Source organism: Nesoenas mayeri (genome assembly GCF_963082525.1).
Source record: "Nesoenas mayeri genome assembly, chromosome: 26".
Taxonomy (NCBI): domain Eukaryota; kingdom Metazoa; phylum Chordata; class Aves; order Columbiformes; family Columbidae; genus Nesoenas; species Nesoenas mayeri.
Genome location: NC_137552.1, coordinates 4,564,371 through 4,589,314, shown reverse-complemented (window position 1 = coordinate 4,589,314; position 24,944 = coordinate 4,564,371). Strand labels below are relative to the sequence as shown.

The following is a 24,944-nucleotide window of genomic DNA, read 5'->3' as shown; positions in this document are numbered from 1 at the left end:
ACGTACAAAAATAAAGGGGGGTCCAGCAGGGTCCCCCCCAGGGGACGGGGGGGGCAGTGCGTGCCAGAGGGAATTGGGGGGGGGTGATGCGCCCGGGGTCCCCAAACCCGCCCCCCCCACACACACCCCGTGCCAAGGGGGGGGGGCGGCACCCACCTGCGCCCCCCGCCCCGCGCGAGGCCGGGGCCCCCTGGCCAAAGTGCGTCAGTGCTGGGGGGGTCCAGACCCCCCCGGGTGGGGGCCCCCCCGGGCCTCACTGGCTGCCGGGCTCCAGTTTGTAGGAGAGCTCGAAGAGCAGGTTCTGGTTGTCGATGACCCGCAGCTGCCGCACGTACGCCTTGGTCTGCAGCTGGCCGGGGGACGCATCCAGCTCCAGGCCTGGGGGGCACGGACACCCCGCCATGGGGGGGGATGGGGATGAAGGGATGGGGAGGAAGGGATGGGGATGAAGATGAAGGGATGGAGATGCAGGGATGGGGATGAAGATGCAGGGATGGGGATGAAGATGCAGGGATGGGGATGCAAGGATGGGGATGCAGGGATGAGGATGAAGATGCAGGGATGAGAATGAAGGGTTGTGGGGATGAGAATGCAGGGATGGGGATGAAGGGTTGTGGGTATAGGGATGCAGGGATGGGGATGAAGATGCAGGGATGAGGATGAAGGGTTGTCAGGATGAGGATGCAGGGATAGGGATGGGGATGCAGGGATGGGGATGCAGGGATGGGGATGAAGGATTGTGGGGATGAGGATGCAGGGATGAGGATGGGGATGCAGGGATGGGGATGAAGATGCAGGGATGAGGATGGGGATGGGGATGCAGGGATGAGGATGAGTAAACAGGGATGGGGATGCAGGGATGGGGATGCAGGGATGAGGATGCAGGGATGAGGATGCAGGGATGAGGATGAAGGGATGAGGATGAGAATGCAGGGATGGGGATGCAGGGATGAAGATGCAGGGATGAGGATGAGGATGCAGGGATAAGGATGCAGGGATAAGGATGCAGGGATGGGGATGCAGGGATGGGGATGCAGGGATGGGGATGCAGGGATGGGGATGAGTAAGCAGGGATGGGGATGAGAATGCAGGGATGGGGATGCAGGGATGAGGATGCGTAAGCAGGGATGGGAATGAGGATGCAGGGATAAGGATGAAGGGTTTTGGGGATGAGGATGAGTAGGCAGGGATGCAAGGATGAGGATGCAGAGATGTGGGGATGCAGAGATGGGGAAGCAGGAATGAGGATGCGGGGATGAAGATGCGGGGATGCAGATGCGGGGATGCAGAGATGAGGACACAAGGACGTGGGATGCTGGTCCAGACACATCCCCGTCCCTCAGGGCCAGCACCAGGGCTGTGGGGCCACACATCCCCCACCCGGCAGGATCAGCCCCCTCCCACACCGCTGGCCCCTCGCCCCCACCCAGCTGGGGCTGTGGGGGTCCTGCCCGCCCCCCCCCAATACTCACAGAGCGGGCGGCTCCGGTACTTTCGGATGGTCCTGACTTTCTCAGCGATGCAGTGCTGGGGTAGAGAGCAGCCCCCCATCAGCCCCCAGCCCCATTGCACCCTGCGCAGCCCCCCAGGACCCTGCTGCACACCCTGGGGCATCCCCACCCCGCCATGGACACCCCCCCAGGGGTCCTATTCTGCACACTGGGGACCCCCCAGCCCATGCTCAGTGGGCGCCCTTGTCCTTACCCTGGGTGTCCTCACCCATGTCCCCCCCCAGCAAGAGGCACCCACCAGTTTCTCCACATTGACCAGCCCATCCAGGAGGGTCTTGCTGCCTTCGTGCAGGAAGGTCAGATCTGGGGGGGCAAGTAGGGGGTGAGGAGGTGCCGTGTGGGGCAGCAGTGGGACCCCAGCCCACCGTGGGGTGCAGGCAGCCCCCGTGCCCCCCCTCACCTTTAAGGATGAGCGGCAGGAAGGGGATGAGCGGGGGTTTCATCTTGGCCAGCACCTCCCGGTAGGTTTTGTGGTTCCTGCAGGGATCCTGGGTGGGGGGAAAGGGTGTCAGGGTTGGGGGGAGCCCCCCATGGGTGCCAGCCCCCTGTCCTGCACCCCCCCACACACACACACTGCCTGCTGTGGGCACAGGGGCACTGCAGGTGGCCTGGGGAAAGGGGGGGTCAAAGACACCCCAGGACAGCATGGGAACACACCCTCTGCCCCTCAGCCCCCCAAACACCCCAGGGGGCTCCCCACCCCCACGGGCGCCCGGGTCTCTCTCTCTCACCGTCAGGTTCTCAAACTTCCGAAACAGGTTCTTGAATTTCCCTGGGAGTTTCTGCAAGACAAACCCAGGAGGCGTAAGCACCTTGTTGGGGGGGGGGGGGGGTCCAAGAACACCTAGGGGGTCCCGAAACAACCAGGGGGGGTCTGGGAACACCCATGGGGTGTCCAGGACCCCTCACCTCCCAGGTGAGGCGCAGACGGCTGATGGCCGCGTTGTTGAGCCCGATGACGATGGCGTAGAAGGAGAGCATGTCCTGGTTCTGCTTGCAGCTGGGGACAGAGCACAGAGGGTGAGGGGCTCGCAGGGGACCCCCCCGGGGTCCCCCCCAGCCCTGCACTCACATGGCCGCGATCTTGATGAGCTTCTTGAGCAGGTGTGCGCGCTTGCCCAGCGACTCGCAGAGCAGCAGCTCGGTGCCCACCCAGTGCTGCACCTCGCTGCAGCGCTGCAGCAGCAGCTCCAGGTTCGCCGTCTCCCGCCGGCCCCGCTCCCCGTGGAACACGTAATCCACGAACTCCAGCTGCAGCGGAGGGGACAGGGACATCGCCTGGGTTTACCCCAATATGGTGTGTCCCCCCCACACACACACAGCTCCCCCGCTTGCCCCCAAACCTCGTGGATGCAGCGGAACAGCTCCCAGTGGAAGGCGGTGAGGTGGTTGGCGATGTCCTCCGGCTCGGCGCGGTGGATCTCGGTGTCCCCCGGGACCACCTGGATCTCCTCGGGTAGCGGCACCTGCCAGGGGACATGGGATGAGCAGAGAATCATTTTGGTTGGAAAAATCCCTCAAGATCCAAGTCCAACCACAACCCACCCTCGGCACTGCCCCATGTCCTGAGAACCTCATGTCCGTCTGTCCAGCCCTCCAGGGCTGGTGACTCCAGCACTGCCCTGGGCAGCCTGTTCCAATGCCCCACAGCCCTTTGGGGAAGAAATTGTTCCTACATCCAACCTCAACCTCCCCTGGCGCAACTTGAGGCCGTTTCCTCTGCTCCTGGCGCTTGTTCCTGGGGAGCAGAGCCCGACCCCCCTGGCTCCAAGCTCCTTTCAGGCAGTTCAGAGATCAGAAGGTCTCCCCTCAGCTCCTGTTCTCCAGCTGAACCCCCCAGGTCCCTCAGCCGCTCCATCACATTGTGCTCCAGCCCCTCACCAGCTCCGTTCCCTTCTCTCCACTTGCTCCAGCACCTCAAGGGTTTTCTTGGCATGAGGGGCCCAAAACTGCCCCCAGGATTTGCGGTTTGGCCCCCCCATGCCCAGCACAGGGACGGTCACTGCCCTGGGCCTGCTGGCCACACTGTGGCTGCCACAAGCCAGGACGCTGGTAGCATTTTTGGCCACCTGAGCACACGCTGGCTCACGTTCAGCTGGGGATGCCCAGAGGGTGCTGGACCATGGGGGTCCCACAGGAGGGTCCCCCCCTCTTCTGCACAGGGGTCACCATGACCCCGGGCAGTTTGGGGGCGCCCCACGCGGTGCTCACCAGCGAGTCGAAGGTGTCCCTGGTGCAGGCGAAGAGGTGGCTGTTGATGCCCAGGGTGGTGAAGACGCACTCCTCGCTGGGCTGCAGCACGGCTTTCTCTGCGGGCAGAGCGCGGGCAGGGGGGTCAGCACCGCCCCCGCCCCCCAGATTCCTGCAGCCCCCCAGCCCAGCCCCACGGGCACCTCCCGACGAGGCCATGGTGACGAGGATGAGGGCGTCCTCGCGGGCGCTCTGCTCCTCCGAGTACTGCAGCTTCTCGGTGACCGAGGCCAGGATGTCCTGCACCGAGGCCGAGAGGCGGCTGCGGATGGTGACGTACGAGTGGTCGGGCATGTACACGCGGCAGAAAACTGGGGAGAAAGCGTGGGGAACGTCAAGGACCTGTGCACCCCCCCAGGGGGCTCTGGAGCTTCAACTGGGGAAACTGAGGCACGGAGCAGGCACAGCCCCTTGCAGCCATAGGTGGGCCATGGAGGGGACCCCAGCGCCCGTCCCGGCACCCGGCCGCGGTCACTCACTCTCGTCGGAGCCCCGGAAAGCCACCCGCGTCTGCAGGCACGAGTCGATGCGGCGGAAGTGCCTGAACAGCGGCTTCACCTGCTTGTTCGGGGGGGGCGTCTCGTCGGCCACCCTGCGGCACCAGCGCGGGGTCATTGGGGGGCCCAGCATGGCCAAGCACCCTTGGGTGCTGCACCCCGAGCCCTGCGGGGATGCTCTGCCAGAGCCCCCACCCCGGCCCCGCTCATTACCAAAGGGCTGCTAATGACCCCTCCCAGCTCCTGGGGACCATAACCTGGGGACACCTTGACCCCAAGTGCCCCGTCCCCCCTGGGGACCCCCTGCTCCCCCCTCACTTGAGCTCCACGGTCTCCACGAGCTGGTGCAGCTTGAGGATTTCATCCTCCAGTTCGTTGTAGAGCGACGTGTCCTTCATGATGAGCAGGTAGAGCTCCTGGGGGGGCAAGAGGGGCTCAGGTCGGGGGGTTTTGGGGGGCTGGGGGGCGCAGGGGGGGATACCCACCTTGATCACCTTCCCGGCGCTCTCCTCCTCCTGCAGCAGCCCCTTGTAGGTCTCGAGGAAGTGCAGCAGCACGGCCAGCACCGCCTGCTTGCGCCGCAGCCCGGACCCCCGCTCCCAGTGCGCCGGGGGGCTGCCCCCCGCCAGCACGAAGGTGGCACCGTCAAGGAGGTGACACGGCAAGGAAGGACCCCAGCCCACGGGCACCCCTGGTGAGTGCCTTTGTGCCCCCCCATTGGCACCCCACTGCCCGCCTTGCACCCAAATGTGCACCCACCCTTTTGCCACCCTCGTGCCCTTCTGGTTACACCCTCACGCTCACCCCTCTGCCACCCTCATGCCCTCCCCATGCCCAACATTGGACCCCCCGCCATCGAAACCTCATGCCCAGCCTCTTCCCAATATATTGCTGACAACATATTAACCCTCATGCCCACCCTCATGGCACCCCGGTTCCTCCTGTGCCCCCCCATAGCCCTTCTTGTGCCCTTCACCTTGCAATCCCTTTTGTCACCCTTGTGCCCTCCTGTTTGCACCCCACACTCACCCCTCTGCCACTCTACGCCCTCCCTGCCCAACCTCGGACCCCTCCCCATCGAAACCTCGTGCGCACCCTCTTGCCACCTCCACAGCCCCCCCGTGCCCACCCTCCCTGCACCCCAAGTGCCCCCCAAGGATATTGCTGGTGCAGCTGCTGCAGGAAGCGCTCGGTGGGCAGGAAGAGCGAGTGTGTGAGCACAATGTCATCCAGCAGCAGCTCTGGGGGACACGGGGGGGCAGGTGTGGGCGCCCCACCCCGCACAGCCCCCCGAGGGGAGCGACGCTCATTCCCAAGGTGACAGCAGGAGCCGCCGAGCCCCCCCCGCGCCCAGCGCTGACTCACGGACCCACTCCCAGCGCCGTGGGGCAGACGGGTCCCGGGGGGGACGGTGCGGGGGCAGAGGCGCTGGCGGGGCAGGACCTGAGCCGCGACACCCCGGGAAACCAACCAGCCCGGCCGCGGGCACACGGGGACACGGCCCAGGGCAATGGGGAAACTGAGGCAGGCAGGAGGGCGGGTGGCAGCAGGAAACATTCGGGCAGAGCGCCGGGGACCCGGTGCCGCAGTCGGGCTCTCTGGGCCGGCACTGGCCCTGGGGAGGGGGTTTTGGCGCAGCAGAGTTACAGATGTTATCCCCTGCCAGCGGCTGAGCCGAGGGGCCGGGGTTGGCGGCGGTGCCCATCACGCCAGAACCAAACCATCAGCACGACCTTTGGACACGGCAGCACCTGGTCCCAGAGGAACCCTGAACCCTGTCCCTGAGCAGGTCCCCAGCCCGGGGTGGCTGTGCCTGTGTGACACAGGGACACTGTGCCGGCACCTCAGTGTCCCTGTCGTTGGCACGTGCCAAGCGTCCCCCTGGCCGCCCCCTGGGCCCTGGCCCATTAACCCAGCCACAGATCTGTGCCGAGCCGGGGCTGAGGCTGCACCGGCACCACCGCACCGAGGCTCGGTGCCCATGGGGGACGAGCTGCCACCAAAAACAGGACACAGCAGTCTGGCCCACCAGCCCCCCCGGTGCTGCCGAGCTGCTGCCCCACATCCAGCGTCCTGCACCCGCACCAGGAGCGGGGCCACCAGGGGCACCGGCGGGGTGGGGGCACCCCCAGGGCAGGTATGCAGCCCCCACTCCCCCATCTCCCCTGCTCCAAGTGCAGCCCCTTCCTGGGCTCTGCTGGGGGGGCAGAAGGAGCCAAACAACCCCTGTCTCTACAGGCTGCAGCTCCTTCCATCCGTGCCTCAGTTTCCCCGTCTGCTGCACACACACCATCGCCCAGGGCCGCAGAGATGAGATGGTCTCCCCACACTAGAATGTGGCTGGGGGAGCCCCCAGACCGGTGCGCTGGCTCCTGCTCCCCGCACCGCTCCCTGGCAGCCCTGGCACGGCAGGGCCGGGCCTGGCAGCGTGTTGGTGCAGGCAGGGCCTGGTGCTGCCAGCCCCATCTCGCTCCTACCCGAAGGGCTCCCTCGTGTCACTGCGGGAGTCCCACCCTGGAGCTGGGGGGTACCAGCAGATTGGGGTGTCCCCCGGCCCCCCAGCCCTGCACCCCAGCAGGGTCAGCCACAGCAGGGACCCCCCCAGTGTGCGAGAGCTCCCAGCCCCTGCCTGGCTCCCCACGCACCCAAAACCACCCCGGCAGCTCACACCGGGAGCCGCGGTGGGACAGCACCCTGAAACCTGTGCTGGAGGGAAGGGGTGTCCGCCTGCTCCCCCCCATCACTGCAGTTCCCATTGTGGCTAATTTTAGCACCGGGAAAATGTTAAAGATTAACCGGGCGGCTGCCGGCTCTGCGCGGTGCGGTGGCAGCCGGTGCCTGGCCAACCTCGCTCTCTGCCAGGCCTGGCGCTGTCACCGAGCCCCTGGCCCCTGCACAGCCCCTCTGCTGCCGCGGGGGCCCGGACACCACTGCCCCGAGGGACCCCTGCCCGCCCCGCAAAGCCTCTGCCCCCCCGCTGCCACCGGCGCCCTGGCCCGGCGGGGACCCAGCCTGACCTTGGCCACCCCAACCGGGCACCCGCCTGCGCCCTGCGCGGTGCCACCGGCGTCCCCCCCCCGGCATCTCCCACCCCGGCATCCATCAGCGCATCCTCCTGGCGGGCGCCCATCAGACACCCCCGACCCTCCCCCGCTGCCGCATCGCCCCCCAGCACCCCCCATGGCAGCGCTCGCCCGCGCTCCCCGCACCGGGCACCCCCGCAGCCTCTCCCGCCGGTACCCGCAGCCCCTCCGCCCCCCCCGGCCGCGCTCCCGGGGGTCCCGCAGCGGCCGCCCCGCCAGCCCCGACCCGCGGTACCTGCTCCGCAGCCGCGGCCGTGCGCGCCGCCCGCCGGCAGCCGCTCCAGGAGCGCGGCCAGGAGCCGCTCGGGGGGCGCGGGCGCGGCGGGGGCGCAGCCGCAGCCGCAGCAGCAGCGGGCGGCGGGCGGCGGCTCGGGACTCGGGGGTTCCCGGTCCCGGTCGCCGCCCGGTGACGGCTCCTCGGGGGAGCGCAGCGGCGCCTCGGGCGGCCGCAGCTCCAGCCAGCGGCCCTCGCCCCCCGGCTGCGGCCCCGCCGGCTCCTCGGGGGAGGCGGGTGATCGCGACAGGCTCTGCCGCCGCGGCCCCGATCCCGGCCCCGGCCCCGGTCCCGGTGTGGCGGCGGGGCGGGCGGGCAGGTGCGAGCCCGGCTTCTTCAGTAACTTCTCCAGCGGCTTCATGGCCGCCCGGGCGCGGCGGCGGCGGCGGCTCAGGGTGCCATGGGCGGCGGTGGCGGTGGCGGTGGCGGCGGTGACGGTGGCGGGGCGGCTCCGCTCGGCTCGGTCGGGCCCCGGCGCCGCTCCCCGCCCGCCCCGCGCCTGCTGCGCTGCGCTCCGCCGCGGCCCGCGGAGCCGCCGCCAGCGCCCGCCCCGCCGCCCCGCCCCGCCCCCGCCCCCGGCCCCGCCGCCGGCACCTGCCCGCCACCCCCCCCGCCGCACCGGGCTGGGCACCGGGGAGCGCGGAGCCGGGGGCGGCCCCGGCCCGGGGGTGCGATGGCACCGGGCGCAGCCGCGGCAGTGACAGTGACAGTCACGCAGCGGGACACGGGCCCCCCCGCCAGCAGCCCCGCACAGGTGATGCGTCGCACACCCCGGTAACCCCCGCAGAGCCGCCACACCGGGGACACGGCCACGCGTGTCAGCAACGCACGGGGGACACGTTGGCAGAGCCCCGGCGCAGGAGGGGGCGCAGCCCACACCCTGTCACCCCCCCGCTGTCACACCAGGGGCACCATCGCACTTCCCGACAGAGGGACATAGTCCCACCCCTCCCTCCATGTGCTCACACCCGTGTCACACCCCGACGCCTTGTCCCCTGGCAAACCCACGCGGCCCCATCACGCCAGCCCTGGCACCCTGGGCCCCCCAGGACTGTCCCCCCATGGTGTCCATCCAGGGGGGCACATCCCCAGGTGTGGGGTGACCCACCCCTGGCACCCCCAGCCCAGCTCTCTGCACCTCGTCACAGCGTGGGAAAGGGCCAGGAGTGGGTGCAGGACCCCCCACCCCGGCGCGGGCACCCCCCCTGCGGCCGGGGCCGCCCCGCGGGCAGGGCCGGGCAGGTTGGGGCAGCTGCCCCCCCCGCACCGTCTGCCAGCCCGGGAACAGGCCGTGCCGGGCCGGCGAGCCGGGGCAGGTGCCGGGGCAGGGCAGGGTGGGAGGCGGCGCCCGCCCGGGGCACAACCACCGTGTCGCCCCCCGCTGGGTGCTGGGCACCCACCCTGCCCCGGCCCCGCTGCCCTCGGGCCCCCCCACAGCAGCTGCGGAGGCGCCAGGGCCGGGTCCCGCTCTGCACCCCCCAGGCAGGGCAGTGGTGGTGACAGCAGCGGGGGACAGACCCCGTGTACCCTCACAATTGCCACTTCCCAGGGTTCATTCCCTGCAGCCACGGGGTGGGGTGGCAGCAATGACACAGAGGGCGACCCCAAAGGTGACACAGTAGCCCCCGCAGTGCCTGGGCAGGCAGATCCGGGGAGTTCGGGGTGGGATGGAAGGACGGGGGTCCTGGAGGCTCCCGCTTTGTTCCGGCTTCGCCTCTACCCAGCAGTTGCTTGGCAACTCCACAGGAAAGCGGCAACACGTGTCCCCACGTCCCCATCCCCGGCTGCACAGGCCCAGGAGGATGGCACAGTGTGGTATGGCACAGCATCGCCCTTCTCCACCCCATGGCACCTCCACCTGCCCCCCAGCCGCCCCACCCAAGACCCCAAAACGCTCCCACCGAGCTGAGCTCCTCCATCCTCTCTGCCCAGGGTGGCTGGACAAGGGTCCCCAGCCCTGCGTGCAAGTGGTGCCTGCTGGCTGGGCTGTGACTGCACAGAGAGGCTGGAGGGGAAACTGAGGCACAGAGCAGCCACGCTCACCGGTGGCAGCGAGACAAGGGCCAGGCTGTGCGGGCAGGAGGGACCCGCAACATCGTGCTGCACCGAGCGCCCCGCTCGCCTCCAGAAAACGTGCCCCAGCTCCTCTCCCCTGGCACAGACTGGGGCAGCGCTGGCACAGAGCGAGCTATTAATATTAGCTTAATTAAGCTGCTGTTATTTCTCCTAACGAGCTGGGATCTGGAGCGGGCGTTTCTCTCCCAAAGCCTGCACCTCCATTTGCAGCCGCCTCGCGTTCCCCCCACCCCGGCAGCCGAGCGGGGGGTGCGAAGCCTCCAGGCGCCGCTCAGAACAGACCTTGTGTAGGAGGGAAAAATTACAGCGAGGGAAAAATCCCTCCCCGAGCCAGCGCCTTAACCCACTTCCCAGCTGCGGCGCTGGGAGGGGGGAATCGAGGCATTTGGGGAGGGGGGGAGCTCGTGGTCGAGGGGAGTAAAGCTGCTCCATGATGTCCCTGCGATGGTCTGAGCTGGGCCCTGGGAGGGAAACTGAGGCAGGGGTGCTGGTGAGGGAAGGGGCAGCGTGGTTTGGGGGTGGGAGGTCGGTCGGTGTCTCCTGCTGCTGGATGGGCTGTGGGACCCCAACCCTGAGGGCAGGAGCTGGGGAGAGCGGCTGGGAACGGAGGAAAAGGCACCGGGAACGGTGGAGGAATTGGGGTACGTGCCAGCCACCCCCGTTTGCCGTGGGAAGCCGGGCCGCGGGCCAGGGGAGGCTGCGGCGGTGCCGAGGCAGCAGCGCGGCGCAGAAACGCAGGCGGCGGCTCCCACACCACCTCCACACCAGTTGTGCCTTCAACTGCGAGAGAGGAGAGGAGAAGAAAGGATTCCAGTGCCACCAGAAGCTCCTGGGAAAGGGGGAGCAGCTCCCGAGCTTCCCGGCAGCGCGGCGGGACGCTGGTGCTCACCGCGAACGCTGCGCCCGCGGGTCTGAGCCCCGAGAAAAGAGACACGAGAGAACCAGCTGCTTCCTAAAATGTATTCTCATCCGCGTGCCGACACAACGCTGGTTACAAACGTGCACTCCGAGGGGACAGGAATCCAGATAAACAAAAACCAAACAAACCCATCACAGTGTTGTAAGGTCCAGGACTCGAGTCACGCGACCGATATGTTAACGATACATTTCAGCCTTAAGGCAGAGAAAACAGTTAACATTTAAAACATAAGGGATTTCTGCTTTTAAAACATCGCTTTGAGGTCTTGAAATAAGGTACAAAAAGGTCAGAGAGTCACAAACAACAAACAAAGAAGGTATTTCTGCTCATGCATGAGACGATCTCGACCAGAGAGCAGCCGGGCATCCCTCCCTCACCGCAGATGGGGATTTGGAGGGCAAGACGTTCCCCCTCTCACCGAGGAGCCTGTGCCAGCAGCTGGCGCTTCCCAAGCCGCGCCGGCACGTGCCCGGGGCGAGCGGCAGGAACCGGCACCCTCGGCAGCTTGCCTCGCCAGCTTTCCAGCTTTCCTAGCCCCATTTGCCAACGGCTGCGAGGACGCGGCCGAGCCTGAGCGTCACCGGGAGCCGCGGGACCCGCGCTGCGGGATGAGAGCCAGCCCAGCTCGGCACAGTCGGCACTGCAGTGCCAGTCGCACCGGCAGATCGGCTTCCGAAGCCTAACAGGGGTGACGAAGCCGCCGTCCCCGCGGGGAGGTGGTTGACGCGGGAGCCCGGGCTGAGTGCGTCGGGGCGGGTTCTAACAGCCCCTTCCACTGCCACAGCGGCAACACCCAAGCGCCAGGAGCAAATCCCTCCTGTGCGGGCCCTGTCGAGCTGGTTTGGCTGCTGGTTTGGCTGTTCTGGCAGCGCCGAGGTGCCTGGATGCCCATCAACCTCCCTCTCTGCCGCCGATTCGGCAGAGGCGGCGGGTGGAATCGTCCCCCATTCTGCGAGGTGCGCTGCGGGGACGGGGATCGCTCCGCGCTCCTGCACACAGATTCGCATCTGATGCGAGCTCTGAATGGAGAGAAACTGCCAGCGACACGAGTTACCAACAGGGCTTGTTCAGAACAAGACACGGGAGGAGCTTCTAAATTAAGTGGTGATTGCACGGGCAGCGCGTTCCTGACGGCGACCGCCCAGCCGCCCTCCCCGCGCTTAAACAACGGCAGAAATAAGCTCGCTAATTTAATGAGAGAATGGTAATGAAGAATTAACTCATCAGCTGTCTCCGCGGGGGGCAGGGGGTGTTACGTTCCGCCAGACAAACAAATCCAGAATACCCAAAAGAAACAAATCAGCTTTACTGAAGGAGCCGGTTCATTCCTTAAATAAAAACAGAGACCACAATCAAGCCAGTCGAGTTTAACATCCTAGAGAGGGAAAAGGGCAGAGGTTTAGTAAAAGACAGAAGTTGCGAGAACTTGTGGCCAAGGACCGACTCTGGGGGTTGAGATTCTTCGGTGACCTCCGTGTCCCAGCGAAGGAGGGGGGAGAAGGGCAGATCAGCAGTGGCGAGATGGTTTTCGGGAGGGCACCGGTAAAACCAGAGAGGGAAGGTGCCTGGCCCTGAGCACAAGCCGGTGCAGCTGATTTCATCCGGCTGCCTCACCTACGCCCAGGGAAGGAGCCTTTCCCGAGGAGGAGCCTCCTCTTTGCCGAGGTGCCAGGTCTGGCATTGTGTTTCCCACGTTTTCCTACGTGTTGCTCCTCTCATTTGCTTTTTCACCTTTGCTGTCCTGGTGGGGAAGAGAAAAGAGAAGCAAGAGCTTTAGGATGCCCACAAACACCGCGCGGGGGTTGCGGTGCTATCGCTGGGGTGCTGCGAGCAAACACCCCCCAAATTTGCGTGCCAAAACACAACCACCACCCCCCACACGCCTCCTCCCTGCACAACCAAGCTCTCCTCGTGGTTCAGCATTTCTCCATCGCGAGGGCAGCTCCATCAGACGATCTCGCGGTGGAATTACGAACGCCGCGTGTTTCCCAGCCCTCTGCTGCGTACGGGGAAACAAGCGGCACATGCCCGCCCAGGTCCGGGCTTGCCGCGATTCCGGCTCGTTCAGCTCCCCTCTACGCCGAGCGAGGTATTAAAGGGGAAACAGCTCACAGCACTGGGGTGAGGAAACTGCTCCCAGCGCAGAGAAAGGGCTCTCGTCTCTGAAAAGCCTTTCAGTTTGCTGCCCAAATTACCTATGGAGGTCTCGACATTTATTCTGTCAGAGAAGTCTCTGCCTCCCTAGCTTACCACTGGATTTTTCTTGCTATAAAGTGTTCTGTTTTCTACCCTGTGCAATTTTCTTTTAGAAAGGCAAGAATCAATTTTACACTTAATTTTAGATGAGCTTAGTTTTTAAGTATTTAAAAACCAAATTAACTAGAGACCTGCTTATCACCTGCAACAAGAAGCTGAGGTTTGGGACACGTCAAAGATTAGACAGATTTACTTGGAAGAATGTATTTTTTGGATAGGAGACTGCAGCACCGCACACACCCCGAGGGGACAGCACCGCACAAGCCGAGGGGACAGTACCTCAGGAGGCGGTGGCTTGATAGTGACAGGCTGGGACGTCCTGCGAGGTGGCGAAGGCTTGGGCTGCACTTGCTGCTGGACAGTGTTGTAGTACGTGACCCCTCCATACACCTGGGACTGCGCCTGCGCTCCCCAGAGAGCAGAATCATAGAACCATAGAAACATTTTGGTTGCAAAAGCCCCTCAAGATCCAAGTCCAACCGTTCGCCCACCCCCGGCACTGCCTCGTGTCCCTAAGAACGTCATCTATGTGTATTTTCAACCCCTCCAGGGATGGTGACTCCAGCACTGCCCTGGGCAGCCTGTTCCAATGCCCCACAGCCCTTTGGGGAAGAAATTATCCCAAATTTCCAACCTCAACCTCCCCTGGCGCAACTTGAGGCCGTTTCCTCTGCTCCTGGCGCTTGTTCCTGGGGAGCAGAGCCCGACCCCCCTGGCTCCAAGCTCCTTTCAGGCAGTTCAGAGATCAGAAGGTCTCCCCTCAGCTCCTGTTCTCCAGCTGAACCCCCCAGGTCCCTCAGCCGCTCCATCACACTTGTGCTCCAGCCCCTCACCAGCTCCGTTCCCTTCTCTCCACTCGCTCCAGCACCTCAAGGGTTTTCTTGGCGTGAGGGGCCCAAAACTGCCCCCAGGACTCGCGGTTTGGCTCCCCCAGCGCCCAGCACAGGGATGGTCACTGCCCTGGGCCTGCTGGCCACACTGTGGCTGCCACAAGCCAGGATGCTGGTGGCATTTTTGGCCACCGGGGCACACGCTGGCTCACGTTCAGCTGCTGTCACACAACACCCTTTGCTCTGCAGTGTTTCCCGGCTGCCATCTTATTCCTGTGCTTTGCAACAGCAGCTGCTGTTTTTCTGTGCAGACAAGGCAGGTAACAGTTCCCTTCACACCGAGAGCTCTTCCAGCTGCCTGGGGGCTCAGGATCCACCCCGAAACCAGGACAATTCCCTGCCAGGGCAGCAGGGAAGGTCAGAGAGGCTGCAGGGCTCGGGGAGTGCGCACATCTCCGGTCTGCCACTGCGTGTCAGCCGTGTGCCGCTCGCACAGCGCCCGGGGGAGCGCTGCGGTTGGAATCGGGATGCCCACAGGGATCTGCATCCTCACAGCTACTGTGGATGCCCTTCCGTAGAAGATCTCCATTCTGAGATCACCCAACGCAAGGACTTCATCTGCTACACCCTAAACCCAGGGCAGCTGCGCAGCAGCCGCAGGAATAGCCCTTTTTGGTTGCCCACCCCAAGCGTAGAGCGGGATGACAGTAAAACATCTCCCAGTACGGAGCAGCCCAGCTGCTCCACATCCTCTCCCAAGAGGCCTCTGATAATTCACCCCCCGCCCCACAGGATCCCACCCGCTCCCACCCACCCGCAGCTCACCTGAGTGTTGGAATAGAGGTGGGGAGGCGGCGGAGGGGGCAGCGCTCCCGGGGGGTAGGGGTAGCCAGGGTTCCCGAAATTCATCACTCCAGGAGGGGAGAAGTAAGTCGGGGCGAGCAGCTGCTGCGGCGGGGGCTGCCCCGGCGGCATGGACACCGGCGGAGGGTAGAGCCCGGGGTTTGCCATGGGGGCTGGCGTCTGGTGGGGGTGTAAACCTGCCAAGTGACAGAAATAAACCATGAGTGATGGCACCTGTAAAGCTGGCACGTCTCGCAGAGCGCGAGGGCTGCGACGCTGTTTCCCCGAAAAGACGACAGGGTCTTTATTAATTTTTGCTCCAAAAGATACATTTTTTTACATGCGTAGCTGCCTGGACGCTACTTGAATTGACTTTATTAATGAACAGTAACTAGGGCTTATTTTTGGAGTAGGGCTTATATTTTGAGCATTGTCAAAAATCCTGAAAAATCATGCTAGGGTTTATTTTCGGGGTAGGTCTTATTTTCGGGGAAACAGGGTAGGATGGCACCAGGTCAGCACAGCGGGAAGGAGAAGCGCTTTGCTCAAAGGTTTTTTCCTGTAGCAACAAAACCTCAGCTCCTGCACTGGAGGGGGAAACGGGAAGCGATTCTCAGCCCCTTCCCCAGCGCTGGGGTCGCCATTCAGCCGAACCGGACGCAGCCGCGGGTCAGCACATCCACTTCAGGAAACGCTTTTTGTGGGTGAGATAGAGACCATGCCAATTCAACAGCTCTCATTTCTGCTTTTCTTTTCTGAGCTCCGAGCAGCAGGGAGCGAAGAACCAGCCGAGCACAACAGCTGCCAGAGCCACACGTCCCAGCGCAAGGGAAGCGACTCAGCCAGGAGGGTTTGCACAGAACCTGCAGACATGCAGCTAGAGGTGCCAAACGCTCAGATCATCTCAGTCCCGCACTGGCTGCGAGAGCCAGAAACAGCTCTTTTTCTTTCCTTAAAATATATATTGATCCAGCCTCGTTGCAGGAGGGAAGCAGGGCTCTTCCATCTTGTAGAAACAGGGAAAATGGATTCCCCCAGTGACAGAGGCTGTGCCAAAACCAGAGTTATCTGCTCCCTCTGGCACAACCACGACGCCGGTACCAGCTTCCCCATGCCACACTGGGGAAGTGGCTTCTCACCTGGGTGAGGCAGGTGCATTTCTGGCTGTACGATCATCCCCTGGGGCGGCAGCGGGGCCGGGTTCTCGCTGTGGGTGTAGATTGGTCCCTGGAATTGTACTGCAACACACAACAGGCGGTAAGGAAAAGCTCCGGCGGATTTTATTCTACTGCGGCAAAGTCACACGCACACCCCAGCCAGCGACGGTGACGAGACTCGAACGTTCCCATCGGCACACACAGTCTACCAGGCTCACAGATGCTACATGCTCCCGACAGAAAAGCCTCCTACTCCCTTCACAAAGCAGGAAAATACTCAGGGAACTTCTTCTCCAACACTTGAAATGCTGAGGTAAATTCCTAATCCATCCTCAGTCTTGTTCTGTAACTCTCTCTGCTCTTAAATGTTAAAGACATTGCTCTGATTTCAAGTTAATTTTAAATCCTAGTTCTCATGAAGAAAAGCAGCGGCCTAGAGAGGGAGGGGAGGTGGTAACGCTGATTGTATTTCAGTGGGTTTTAACACCAACCAGGGAGGCTCAGAGCAGCTTTTTAGTTACGATGCAACGATGCTAATTACAAAGGGAAGGCAAAGCTCCTAATAGGAGCGCTTGGGTCTGAACACACGCGGAGCCTCGCGAGCGGGAGGGAAAGAAACACTCACGTGGGTCGTAGTAGTGCCCTTCCATGATGCTGATGTGCATGGGGGGAGCGGGCTCCGGCACCGGCGCTCGCTGCCGCTGCGACGAGTAGCGCTTGACACGGCCCCCCTGCACCGCCTGAAAGAGGCCGAAGGCATCGGTGAGGGGCAGGGACACCTACCCGCTCCCCAACACCCCCTGCAAACCCTTATCTGGGTCACACGGTCGAAATGACAAACACCCACAAACGGGAAAAGCCTTTGAGGTGTCACGGGCGGCCTCTAATTACTGCAGCCCAGAAAGAAATAAACACCGGGCTTCCGCGCTTCTAAAAGCAGGAGTCACGCTCCACGCAACAAGCTTTACCATTTCCTCCATCCTGTTAAACTGAGGCGGTGGCCCAGTTCCCACGTGCATATGGTTGGGAATACCTGAGGAAGAGACAAACTGGTTATTATGGTTTGCACTGGTTTCCAGCACAGAGCCGCCTCACCCGCTGCCGGGAGGCGCCGCGCGAGCGCCGGCACCCCGGGGACACCGTCGTCCCACAACCAGGCGCAGCTCTTGCTTTCGCGATGAGAAACCTTTTCTCTAACAACTACATCTCTTAGGTTACAATTTTAGATGTTTCAGTACAAATTAGAAGCTGTTGTGCCGCTCTACAATCATCCACGCTGCTCAACGCCTTCTAAATCTTGCTGTAAAAAAGACCAATAATAATCCTCGCAGTGTGAAATGCAGGTGCTGATCTAAGCTCTGTTCCCACAGAGACAAGAACCTTTTCAGAGCAGAAACACGGATCCACGTGGGACTGGGTTAAGCTGCAGTTTAAACTCTCTACAGGGTGTAACCACTTTTATCATGGGTTCCTTTTAATTCAAACCACAAAGTTACGGGTGCGCTTTTAAAACCACAGTCTTAAACTGATCACAGGTGATTCCAGGGGAGCAAAAGTGGACAAAACAGCCAGCAAAAGCACCCACGGACCACTGATATTGCAAATACACGCATAGACACCCATGTTGTACGTACAGAATGAGCTGACAGCTGGTTCATCCACCCAAATCCTCCCCGAGTTAACCCTTCCTGCCCTGCTAGAAGAAACAAAGGGACAGTAATTTGTCCTTACAGACAAAGCGTCCCCTCCCTGCAGCCTAGAGCTGTCTCATGATAAATTTGTTAAGATGCTTTATCTTTAAGCATCAAAAGAGTCCATAATCTCAGCTGCAGATCACAGTGCTTTGGAACTCTCACGCTGCTGGCTCATTTAAAGCCCGTCACTCGCGTCTGCAGGCGAGACCAAGGATCTGATCACACAAAGGTTTTCCCAGTCGCATCAGTACACGGTGACTTATGGTTTCAGGACCTAAACCTCAAGAGACGCTTATGAAAGCAACAAGTCGCTTTCTTCTTGCTCCAGTTTTATTTCCCTCGGGAAGGACTCGTAACACTCCCCAGGAATTAATTCTGCCAAGAGATAATTACACCTGGATGACCTCTTGCATGGATGCTCAATGAGAACTCGGTCCTCGGCTCGCTCGGGGGCGACTCTGTCACACACCGCCCTCTGCCAACAGAGCAACTTAGCGAGTGGCAACCAAACCTCAGCTGATAAATAGAGGAAAAAGTCCCTCCTGCCCCTGAGCAGGACATGACAAGAGTCAGATCATTCGTTACCTGCACCCAGTGAGCACAACGCTGCTTATCTACCGGCACGGACTCTGAACCGGTCTCACAAAGTCCCCACTGCATGTTCCACACACCTTCAGCTTCACCGAACCTTCCCCATTCTCCACACCAAACAGGGCAGAGAGAGGGAAAAGATCTGCTCTTACATCCTTCTCAGCCCTAATTCAATTAACCTACAGCAGAACGTTTAATTTCCCCTGTTTCTCTTCTATTTTGTCCCTCCTAGCCATCTCCTCTGCGTTTTCTCAGCAGAACGCATCGCCATCACGTACCTACCACGAGACTGGACTAAAACAGAAACGATTCAGTTCTGCCTGACTCCACAAACGCAGAATTACCTTTGTTTGGGGGTACAGTGGAAAAGCAAAAGGCAGCACGCACTTACCCCTCAGCTCCCGGGGCTGCAGGAACTGCGACTGCCCCGGCGTCCAGTTCTGCTCCGTGAGATTCATCTGGGTCATCTCCTGCTCGAGTCCATCCAGGTTGGATTCCACCGGCGACTCCCAGTTGCTGCTCTTGGCTGGCAGGGGGCACGTCTCGGCTTCTGCAGGTTTTGGAGGCGCAGGATTCAGCCCTTCGGAAGCCGGCGCTTCATCTGCCAGCTTCCCCGCGTCCCCAGCTTTGATTCTGGTCCTTCTTGCTCGGGAATAAGATTTCTTTTCGATTGGTCTGTCTGGAGGTGGCTGCGCTGCATCAGCAGCCGCGGCTTGGTTTTCCAAAGCGACCTCCTCCTTTACGGGGCTGCCGTGGACATGTGCCGCTTCCATCTCGGGGGACTTGTCTCTCGGGGGAGTCTGCTCAACACGCTTTGCTCGATAGCTGCTCTCTTGTTTTGCTTGCTCGCTGTTTCGAGACAGATGCTGGGCGCTCGCTTCCGAAGCTCGGTAGCTTGGACGGGTCTCTTTGTAGCCCCCCATCCTCGGGTAGTTCCGCGGCGGGGGCATCCTCCCCGTACCTGCGGAGCTCCTGTTGGTGAAGGTTCGCGGAGGAGCAGAGGTGCTGTCTGCACCTTGGTGCCTCGGGGGCTTATTGGGCCTCTCGTTGGACCAGTTTGGGTCCCGCTGAGGAGGACTCCCAAACCTGAGGGAGAAAAAATAGCGCAAAACGCTGGGAAAAAATCCCTGGATGAGAAGTACCACCCCTCTTTGGGATCCAGCATCTAGAAACCCCAGGACCAAGGTCCCACCCCAGGGCCAAAGCCAAAAACGGGGCTTATCCCCTTCGGGATTCCAGCCCTGTCACCCTCTGGGACAAGCCAGGCTCTGGTTTGACTTCGCTGCTCACCTGGGTTTGCGCATCCTCCTGGGCTTGATGTCGTCGGGGTTGTGAGCTGACCTGATGTCGTAGCCGTACAGCGCGATCAGCTCCTGCCGGGTTTTGGGGGCCTGCTCGTCCTCCCGGAATTTGTCGTGTTCCCAGCGACCCTCGTCCTTCCACAGCTTCCGCTGACGACCCTTCGGCCTAAAAGTCACGCAGGGAGGACCAAGAGGTTGGTGCAAAGCTGAGATGTGGGAGCATCAACCAGTCCCACACACAGAGATTGAGCATTTCCAGGGCAGGAGACAGCGTCTCCTCTTCCTCCCACTCCTCCTGCCCAGCAGCTGCTGCTTTACCCGCTGCTATTTCTGAAAAGCAGCAAGAAGGATCGCTGCTCGTTGGCAAGAGGCTTTCCTTGTGGTTTGTTTGCACCAACCTCAGCCTTTCCTTCAAAACAAAAAGCCAAAAATGTCCTGGCAGGACGCTGCAAGCAGGGAGCTCAAAGCAGAGTTCCTCCTCGCCGATGCCTTCCCAAAACTTCGCACCAAGGCAAAGAGCTGCGCTGCCCAACACGTGGGGGATGCTCACGTACCTGACCTCCTCCTCCTGCGTCTGCCCGCGGAGGTCGTGCTCAAAGAAGAGCCCTTTGCGCGGGATGTAAGCCGGGTTCTTCCGATCCTCATCGTCATCCAGGTGCTTGGGAACTTTCTTCCCGACTTTATTCTCAACAGGTTCGGTGCTCTCCTGTCAAAACCAGACAGCTCTCACCACTGCAGCAGTCCCTCTGCGAGAACACCCACCCTCGGCCCAGAGAACGCATGTTGAACACCTACCTGCCCGTCCCCGCTTTGCCTCTCGCCGGTTACAGCACCTCTGGAGTCAGGTTTCTCATCCCCTTTCTCTGCTTTTGCTGCTGACTCACAGGAATCATTACTGTCATGCTTCAGTTCCACTTTGGCACTTTCTTCCTCGCTGTAATCCTCTTCCTCTGCCTGAAAAGCGCCCCAGTTACTCAAATACACACCTTTTGTAGCAGGTCCCCCAGGGATTTCCCCACGCAAGTCCCCAAATCTGGAGTTAGATCCCTGTTCCACACCTGACTCCTTCAAAGCAGGGGATGAGCCCTTGAGGTTCTTCCCATCCCTGTATTTTTACAGAAAAAGCAAAGACTAAACCCAACACCTCTCCCCACCACCATCCAACAGTCAGAATTTCTAGAACGGAGCCAGGACCAGCTCGCCCACGCAGCCACGGCCTCTGGCCACTCGGAAAGGGCTTGTGCAAGTTGGGGAGAAGCACAAACAAGGGCCCTCGGCCTGTCCCTTCCTTCCCACGCCCAGGGCCCGGATCCAGCCAGCGCCGCGCTTCCAGATTCCCTGGAATTACTGAGCTGACTCACGCCGAGCGCTGCGCTCGCAGGAGCGCGACCTCGTTTCACCCCCAGGAGCCTGCGAGCCTCGTCGGGGCTAAAAATAGCTCTGCGTGATTAACAAAAAGGACTGCTCTATTTTTCCCTTTCAACGCGGTGTATTTGCACATCAACCGCTCCTTTTGTTTACGTGTGGGAAACCCAGACGTGGCATTATTTTTAGGCACAGGAACAGAATCATCGTGGCACGCCGGTGATGCAATAGCCCCTGCTCCGGCAGCACCAGCGCGGCTCCAAGGAGCCACACGGTGAACATGGAGCTGCCCCTTGCCTTCCACATGCCTTCCCTGCAGCCTGTGCGCTCCCTCCTCACCAATGGCAGAGTTAATTCACAAATTAACAGCCCCCACGAGCTTTGGTTTCATCTCCCTTGTTGGTTTTGTGTTTTCTCCAACTGCTGCCTCGCTCGAGAACCCCAAAACTGCTGTTTGAAAGGAAGGGTTTTCACTAGAAAACCTTAATTGTAACTGTTAGAAAACAAAACCTCTCTAAATCATCTGGAGGTGTTAAACTTACAATTCTGAACTAGAAATCCAGGGGAGCCTCCAGCCACGGCTGCTGCAGCGTGGGCAAGGGGGGATTCTCCCAGCGCTCACCGGGCGCATCACCCCTCCAGCTACCGTACTTTGTTCTTTTCATTTCAACTAATTAAAACTTAACAAGTATTCTACACTTCCTTCCACACCCTTCTTGGCCACAGCAAATCCCGTATCCAAATCTGAGGAATCGGGTGTTTTCTCCCCTAAAAATACTGGCCCTATGTCCGCTCTGCAGCAGCACAGGCAGCTTCTCCTGCGGATTGTACATGAGATAAACGCCCGGCGAGAGGCTCGGGCTGTTTTCCTCTGCAGCAGCAACGACTACGCTGCAGCACAGCTCACTCCAAGCCGCTGCGCAGCTACACACGAGCTGGTATCTTGAGACAACAGCAATCGCTGCTGACGGGGTCAGCAGAAGAGAACGAAGGACACAAACTGGGTTTTGCACTAAAACGACGCGAGATGCAGCCGCTCGGCAAAACACCAGGACTGAGACTCCTCTTACCTCCGAGTCTTCGGCGCTTTCGTAATCCGAGAGGACGGCTGCGGGGAGAAGAAGGAGTTTGGTGTCAGGGCACAGACAGACGGACTTTCTCTCTGAGTACTGGTGTGCACATACCCCCCAAAAAGCTTCTCCAAGGGGACACCACCAAAGCGTCCCCAAACAACACCACTGCCAGCTCATCCAGGAGGAAACGAGGGCAAGTTTGGCGTGCGCTGTCTCTCCATCCCACATTTTCCCACTCTTAGAAGTTAATATTTGGGGTGACAACAACAGCAGGACTACTGAAAAAGGTGTTTTGTCCAACTTTTTAACTTTTGCACACAAAAACCACTCGAAATGGCAGAAAGTCATTACTCACCGTCTCCTTCGATGCCATCCTCGCTTTCCTGCAGAGACAGGGAGGGAAAGGTGCGTTAGCAGAAGGGAAGGTCAAGCGCACCCCAGACAAAATTACAACCATTTGGCCCCTGGTTTTATAGCATCTGCCCTTGGAAGTTCAGCTTCAGCAACCAAGAAAGAAGAAAGACATTCAGGGCTCCCAGTATCCTCCTGTAAGATCCTTCTCGAGCGAGTTGAGCCGGGGGAACGCAGCTCAGGGAATAAAAATACAAACTGTTTAATGGCTGGGGGTCTGTGGAGGGAAAAGAGTGACAAGGACAGACAAGCCTTGAAACCAGAAAGCCAGACAGCTGAGTGGGGAAAGGACAAGAGGATTACTCAAAGCAGGAGCGCAGGAATAACGAACAGACGCTGAGTAGGACCAAGCTCAGGCAAACGGAGACTGTGGCGACAGAAACACAGCCCGGGAGGAGACGCTGGATGAACTGGAACGGCTCAGAGCAGAGAAGGTTTATAGTGAAAGCACAGACTGATGGAGGGGTAAAAACAACCCCAGATCAAAAATAAAACACGCCAAGAAATTAACGAGTCCGAATGGCAGAACAACCACACACTGCGAGTCAGGAGGAACTTGAAATAAACCCGCAACAGGACAAAATCGCACCCAGCCGCAAACTGCCAGAGGAGAAAAAGGACCCCGCAGAGGTGGGGAGAGCAGCACCGCCAGCTCCCTGTAAATGGCTTTCAATGCTCTCGATGAAGAAAAAGGCTGTTTAGAGCTGATGGAGAGCAGATGAGGCCTGAGCAGGGTGGAAACCCACCCGCACCAGCGTGGGGATGGGACCCGGGGAACCTCTGCCTGGCGCTGGGGGTACAGCCCTGTCCCCCCCATTCCCCAGCCCCATCGGCACATTCCCCAGCCTGGTGCTGGGGGTCCAGCCCTGCTCCCCCCGCCCCATTCCCCAGCCCGGTGCTGGGGGTCCGGCCCTGCTCCCCCCGCCCCAATTCCCCAGCCCGGTGCTACGGGTCCAGCCCTGCTCCCCCCCGCCCCAATTCCCCAGCCCGGTGTGAGGGTCCGGCCCTGCTCCCCCGCCCCAATTCCCCAGCCCGGTGTGAGGGTCCAGCCCTGCTCCCCCCGCCCCAATTCCCCAGACCGGTGTGGGGGGTCCGGCCCTGCTCCCCCCGCCCCAATTCCCCAGACCGGTGTGAGGGTCCGGCCCTGCTCCCCCGCTCCATTCCCCAGCCCGGTGCTGGGGGTCCGGCCCTGCTCCCCCCGCCCCATTCCCCAGCCCGGTGCTGGGGGTCCGGCCCTGCTCCCCCCGCCCCAATTCCCCACCCCGGTGCGGGGGGTCCGGCCCTGCTCCCCCCGCCCCAATTCCCCAGACCGGTGTGAGGGTCCGGCCCTGCTCCCCCCGCCCCAATTCCCCAGACCGGTGCTGGGGTCCGGCCCTGCTCCCCCCGCCCCAATTCCCCAGCCCGGTGCTGGGGTCTGGCCCTGCTCCCCCGCCCCATTCCCCAGCCCGGTGCCCCCTCAGCTCCGCCACCCGCCCCGCACCCCAGTGTCCCTCCATGTCCCAGCGCCACCCCCCGTCCCCTCGCCCCACAACTGCCCCCCATGCCCCCTGTTTCCCCCTCACTCACACACTCAGACTCGGGCGCGCTCTTGGCCGCACCTCCGGCCCCGCTCTCAGCCCCACGGCCCCGCGGCCCAGCGCTGAGCGCCCCGGCCGTTCCCCTCGGCGGGCGGTGGGGCGGGCGGTGAGGCGAACCAGACCCCGATCCGGAGGCCGAGCGGGAGCGGGCGGCGCTGGCGGCCGAGTCGGCGCTGTCGGAGGCGGCCGAGTCCGAGTCGTCCTCGCTGTCCTGCGAGGCGCGCTGCCGCCGCCGGTCCGCCATCTTGGGCCGCCGCGGGGCACCACGGGACGGACTACACCTCCCGGCGCACACCGCCTGCATCCCGGCAGCCCTTGCGGCAGCGGGCGGGCGGGCGGGCGCTCTTTCCTCCCCTCTCCTCTCCTCTCTCCCCAGCAGGTGGCAGGCGCGCACCGAGGAGTGCGGCAACGTCACGGATAGCGTCACGCCGGCGGAAATGACGTCACGCATGGAGGCGGGAGGCACACAGCACGCAGCATCCGTTTTCCTCGTTTATTGTAAAATAAAAATTAAAAAATAAAATAAAATAAAATAAAAGAGCGGGCGCGCCCACGCGTGACACCCCCCACCCCCCCCACCCTCCCCAGGCAGCACCCGCCGCTCAACGCGTTTAAACTTTATTTTTTTAAACAGTTTTTTTTGTAAACTTCTTTTTTTTTTAAAAAGTTTCCTTCCACTATTGAGCCTTCGGGGCCAAAAAGGAGCTGGGGGAGGGGGGGGAGGGACCAAATCGGGGGGAGCGGGGGGGTGGGCAGAGATAGCACAGGGAGAAATGAACTCCAACCAAATCAAATCAAAGCGGCTCTGCTGGCAATTATCCGGTTTAATTGGTGCTGGAAGGGGGGGGCAGATGGGGCAGGGACAGGCAGAGCAAACTACTCCCCCAAACCCCCCTCCCCACCGGGAGCTGCTCCCTCGGGGGTCCCCAAAATACACTGGGGGGTCCGGGGACACCGGGGGGGTCCAGGGACACCAGGGGGTCTGGGGACACCGGAGGGAACAGGACGCAGCTCCAACTCAAGCCAACCCAATTAATTCTTACAACCTTAAAACATTTAAATTATTAAAAAAAAAACAAGAACAAAACAAAATAAAAACCCCAAATTGTGCGTATAGGATTTCTATTTCACAAAAAAAAAAAAAAAAGAAAAAAGAAAAAAAGCTGTTTTTCTTCTTTTTAAACTCTCCCCTCCGACCCCTTTACAGCCACTCAGAACAGGGGAAGGAAAGAAACC

General features: G+C 61.5%; 2 protein-coding genes across 2 annotated transcripts; both read right to left on the bottom strand.

Annotated features, from left to right (window-relative positions):
• Positions 1-253: 253 nt before the first annotated feature.
• On the bottom strand, positions 254-7,976 carry RAPGEFL1 (Rap guanine nucleotide exchange factor like 1; the record flags this gene model as incomplete). Its single annotated transcript, XM_080360023.1, has 15 exons — positions 254-378; positions 1,473-1,527; positions 1,750-1,814; positions 1,912-1,999; positions 2,243-2,293; positions 2,421-2,511; positions 2,584-2,762; positions 2,855-2,977; positions 3,723-3,820; positions 3,905-4,072; positions 4,241-4,353; positions 4,577-4,674; positions 4,744-4,873; positions 5,388-5,499; positions 7,577-7,976. 15 exons carry the CDS (start codon positions 7,974-7,976, stop codon positions 254-256), a joined length of 1,896 nt encoding a protein of 631 aa, XP_080216149.1.
• A 3,916-nt stretch (positions 7,977-11,892) lies between these two features.
• CASC3 (CASC3 exon junction complex subunit) lies at positions 11,893-24,904 on the bottom strand. Its single transcript, XM_080359659.1, has 13 exons — positions 23,698-24,904; positions 22,076-22,103; positions 21,718-21,755; positions 20,078-20,236; positions 19,837-19,988; positions 19,272-19,448; positions 18,373-19,067; positions 16,665-16,729; positions 16,322-16,436; positions 15,679-15,777; positions 14,522-14,736; positions 13,146-13,268; positions 11,893-12,351 (listed from the first exon to the last, which is right to left on the bottom strand). Exons 1-13 carry the CDS (start codon positions 24,157-24,159, stop codon positions 12,310-12,312), a joined length of 2,370 nt encoding a protein of 789 aa, XP_080215785.1. The 5' UTR covers positions 24,160-24,904; the 3' UTR covers positions 11,893-12,309.
• Positions 24,905-24,944: the final 40 nt, after the last annotated feature.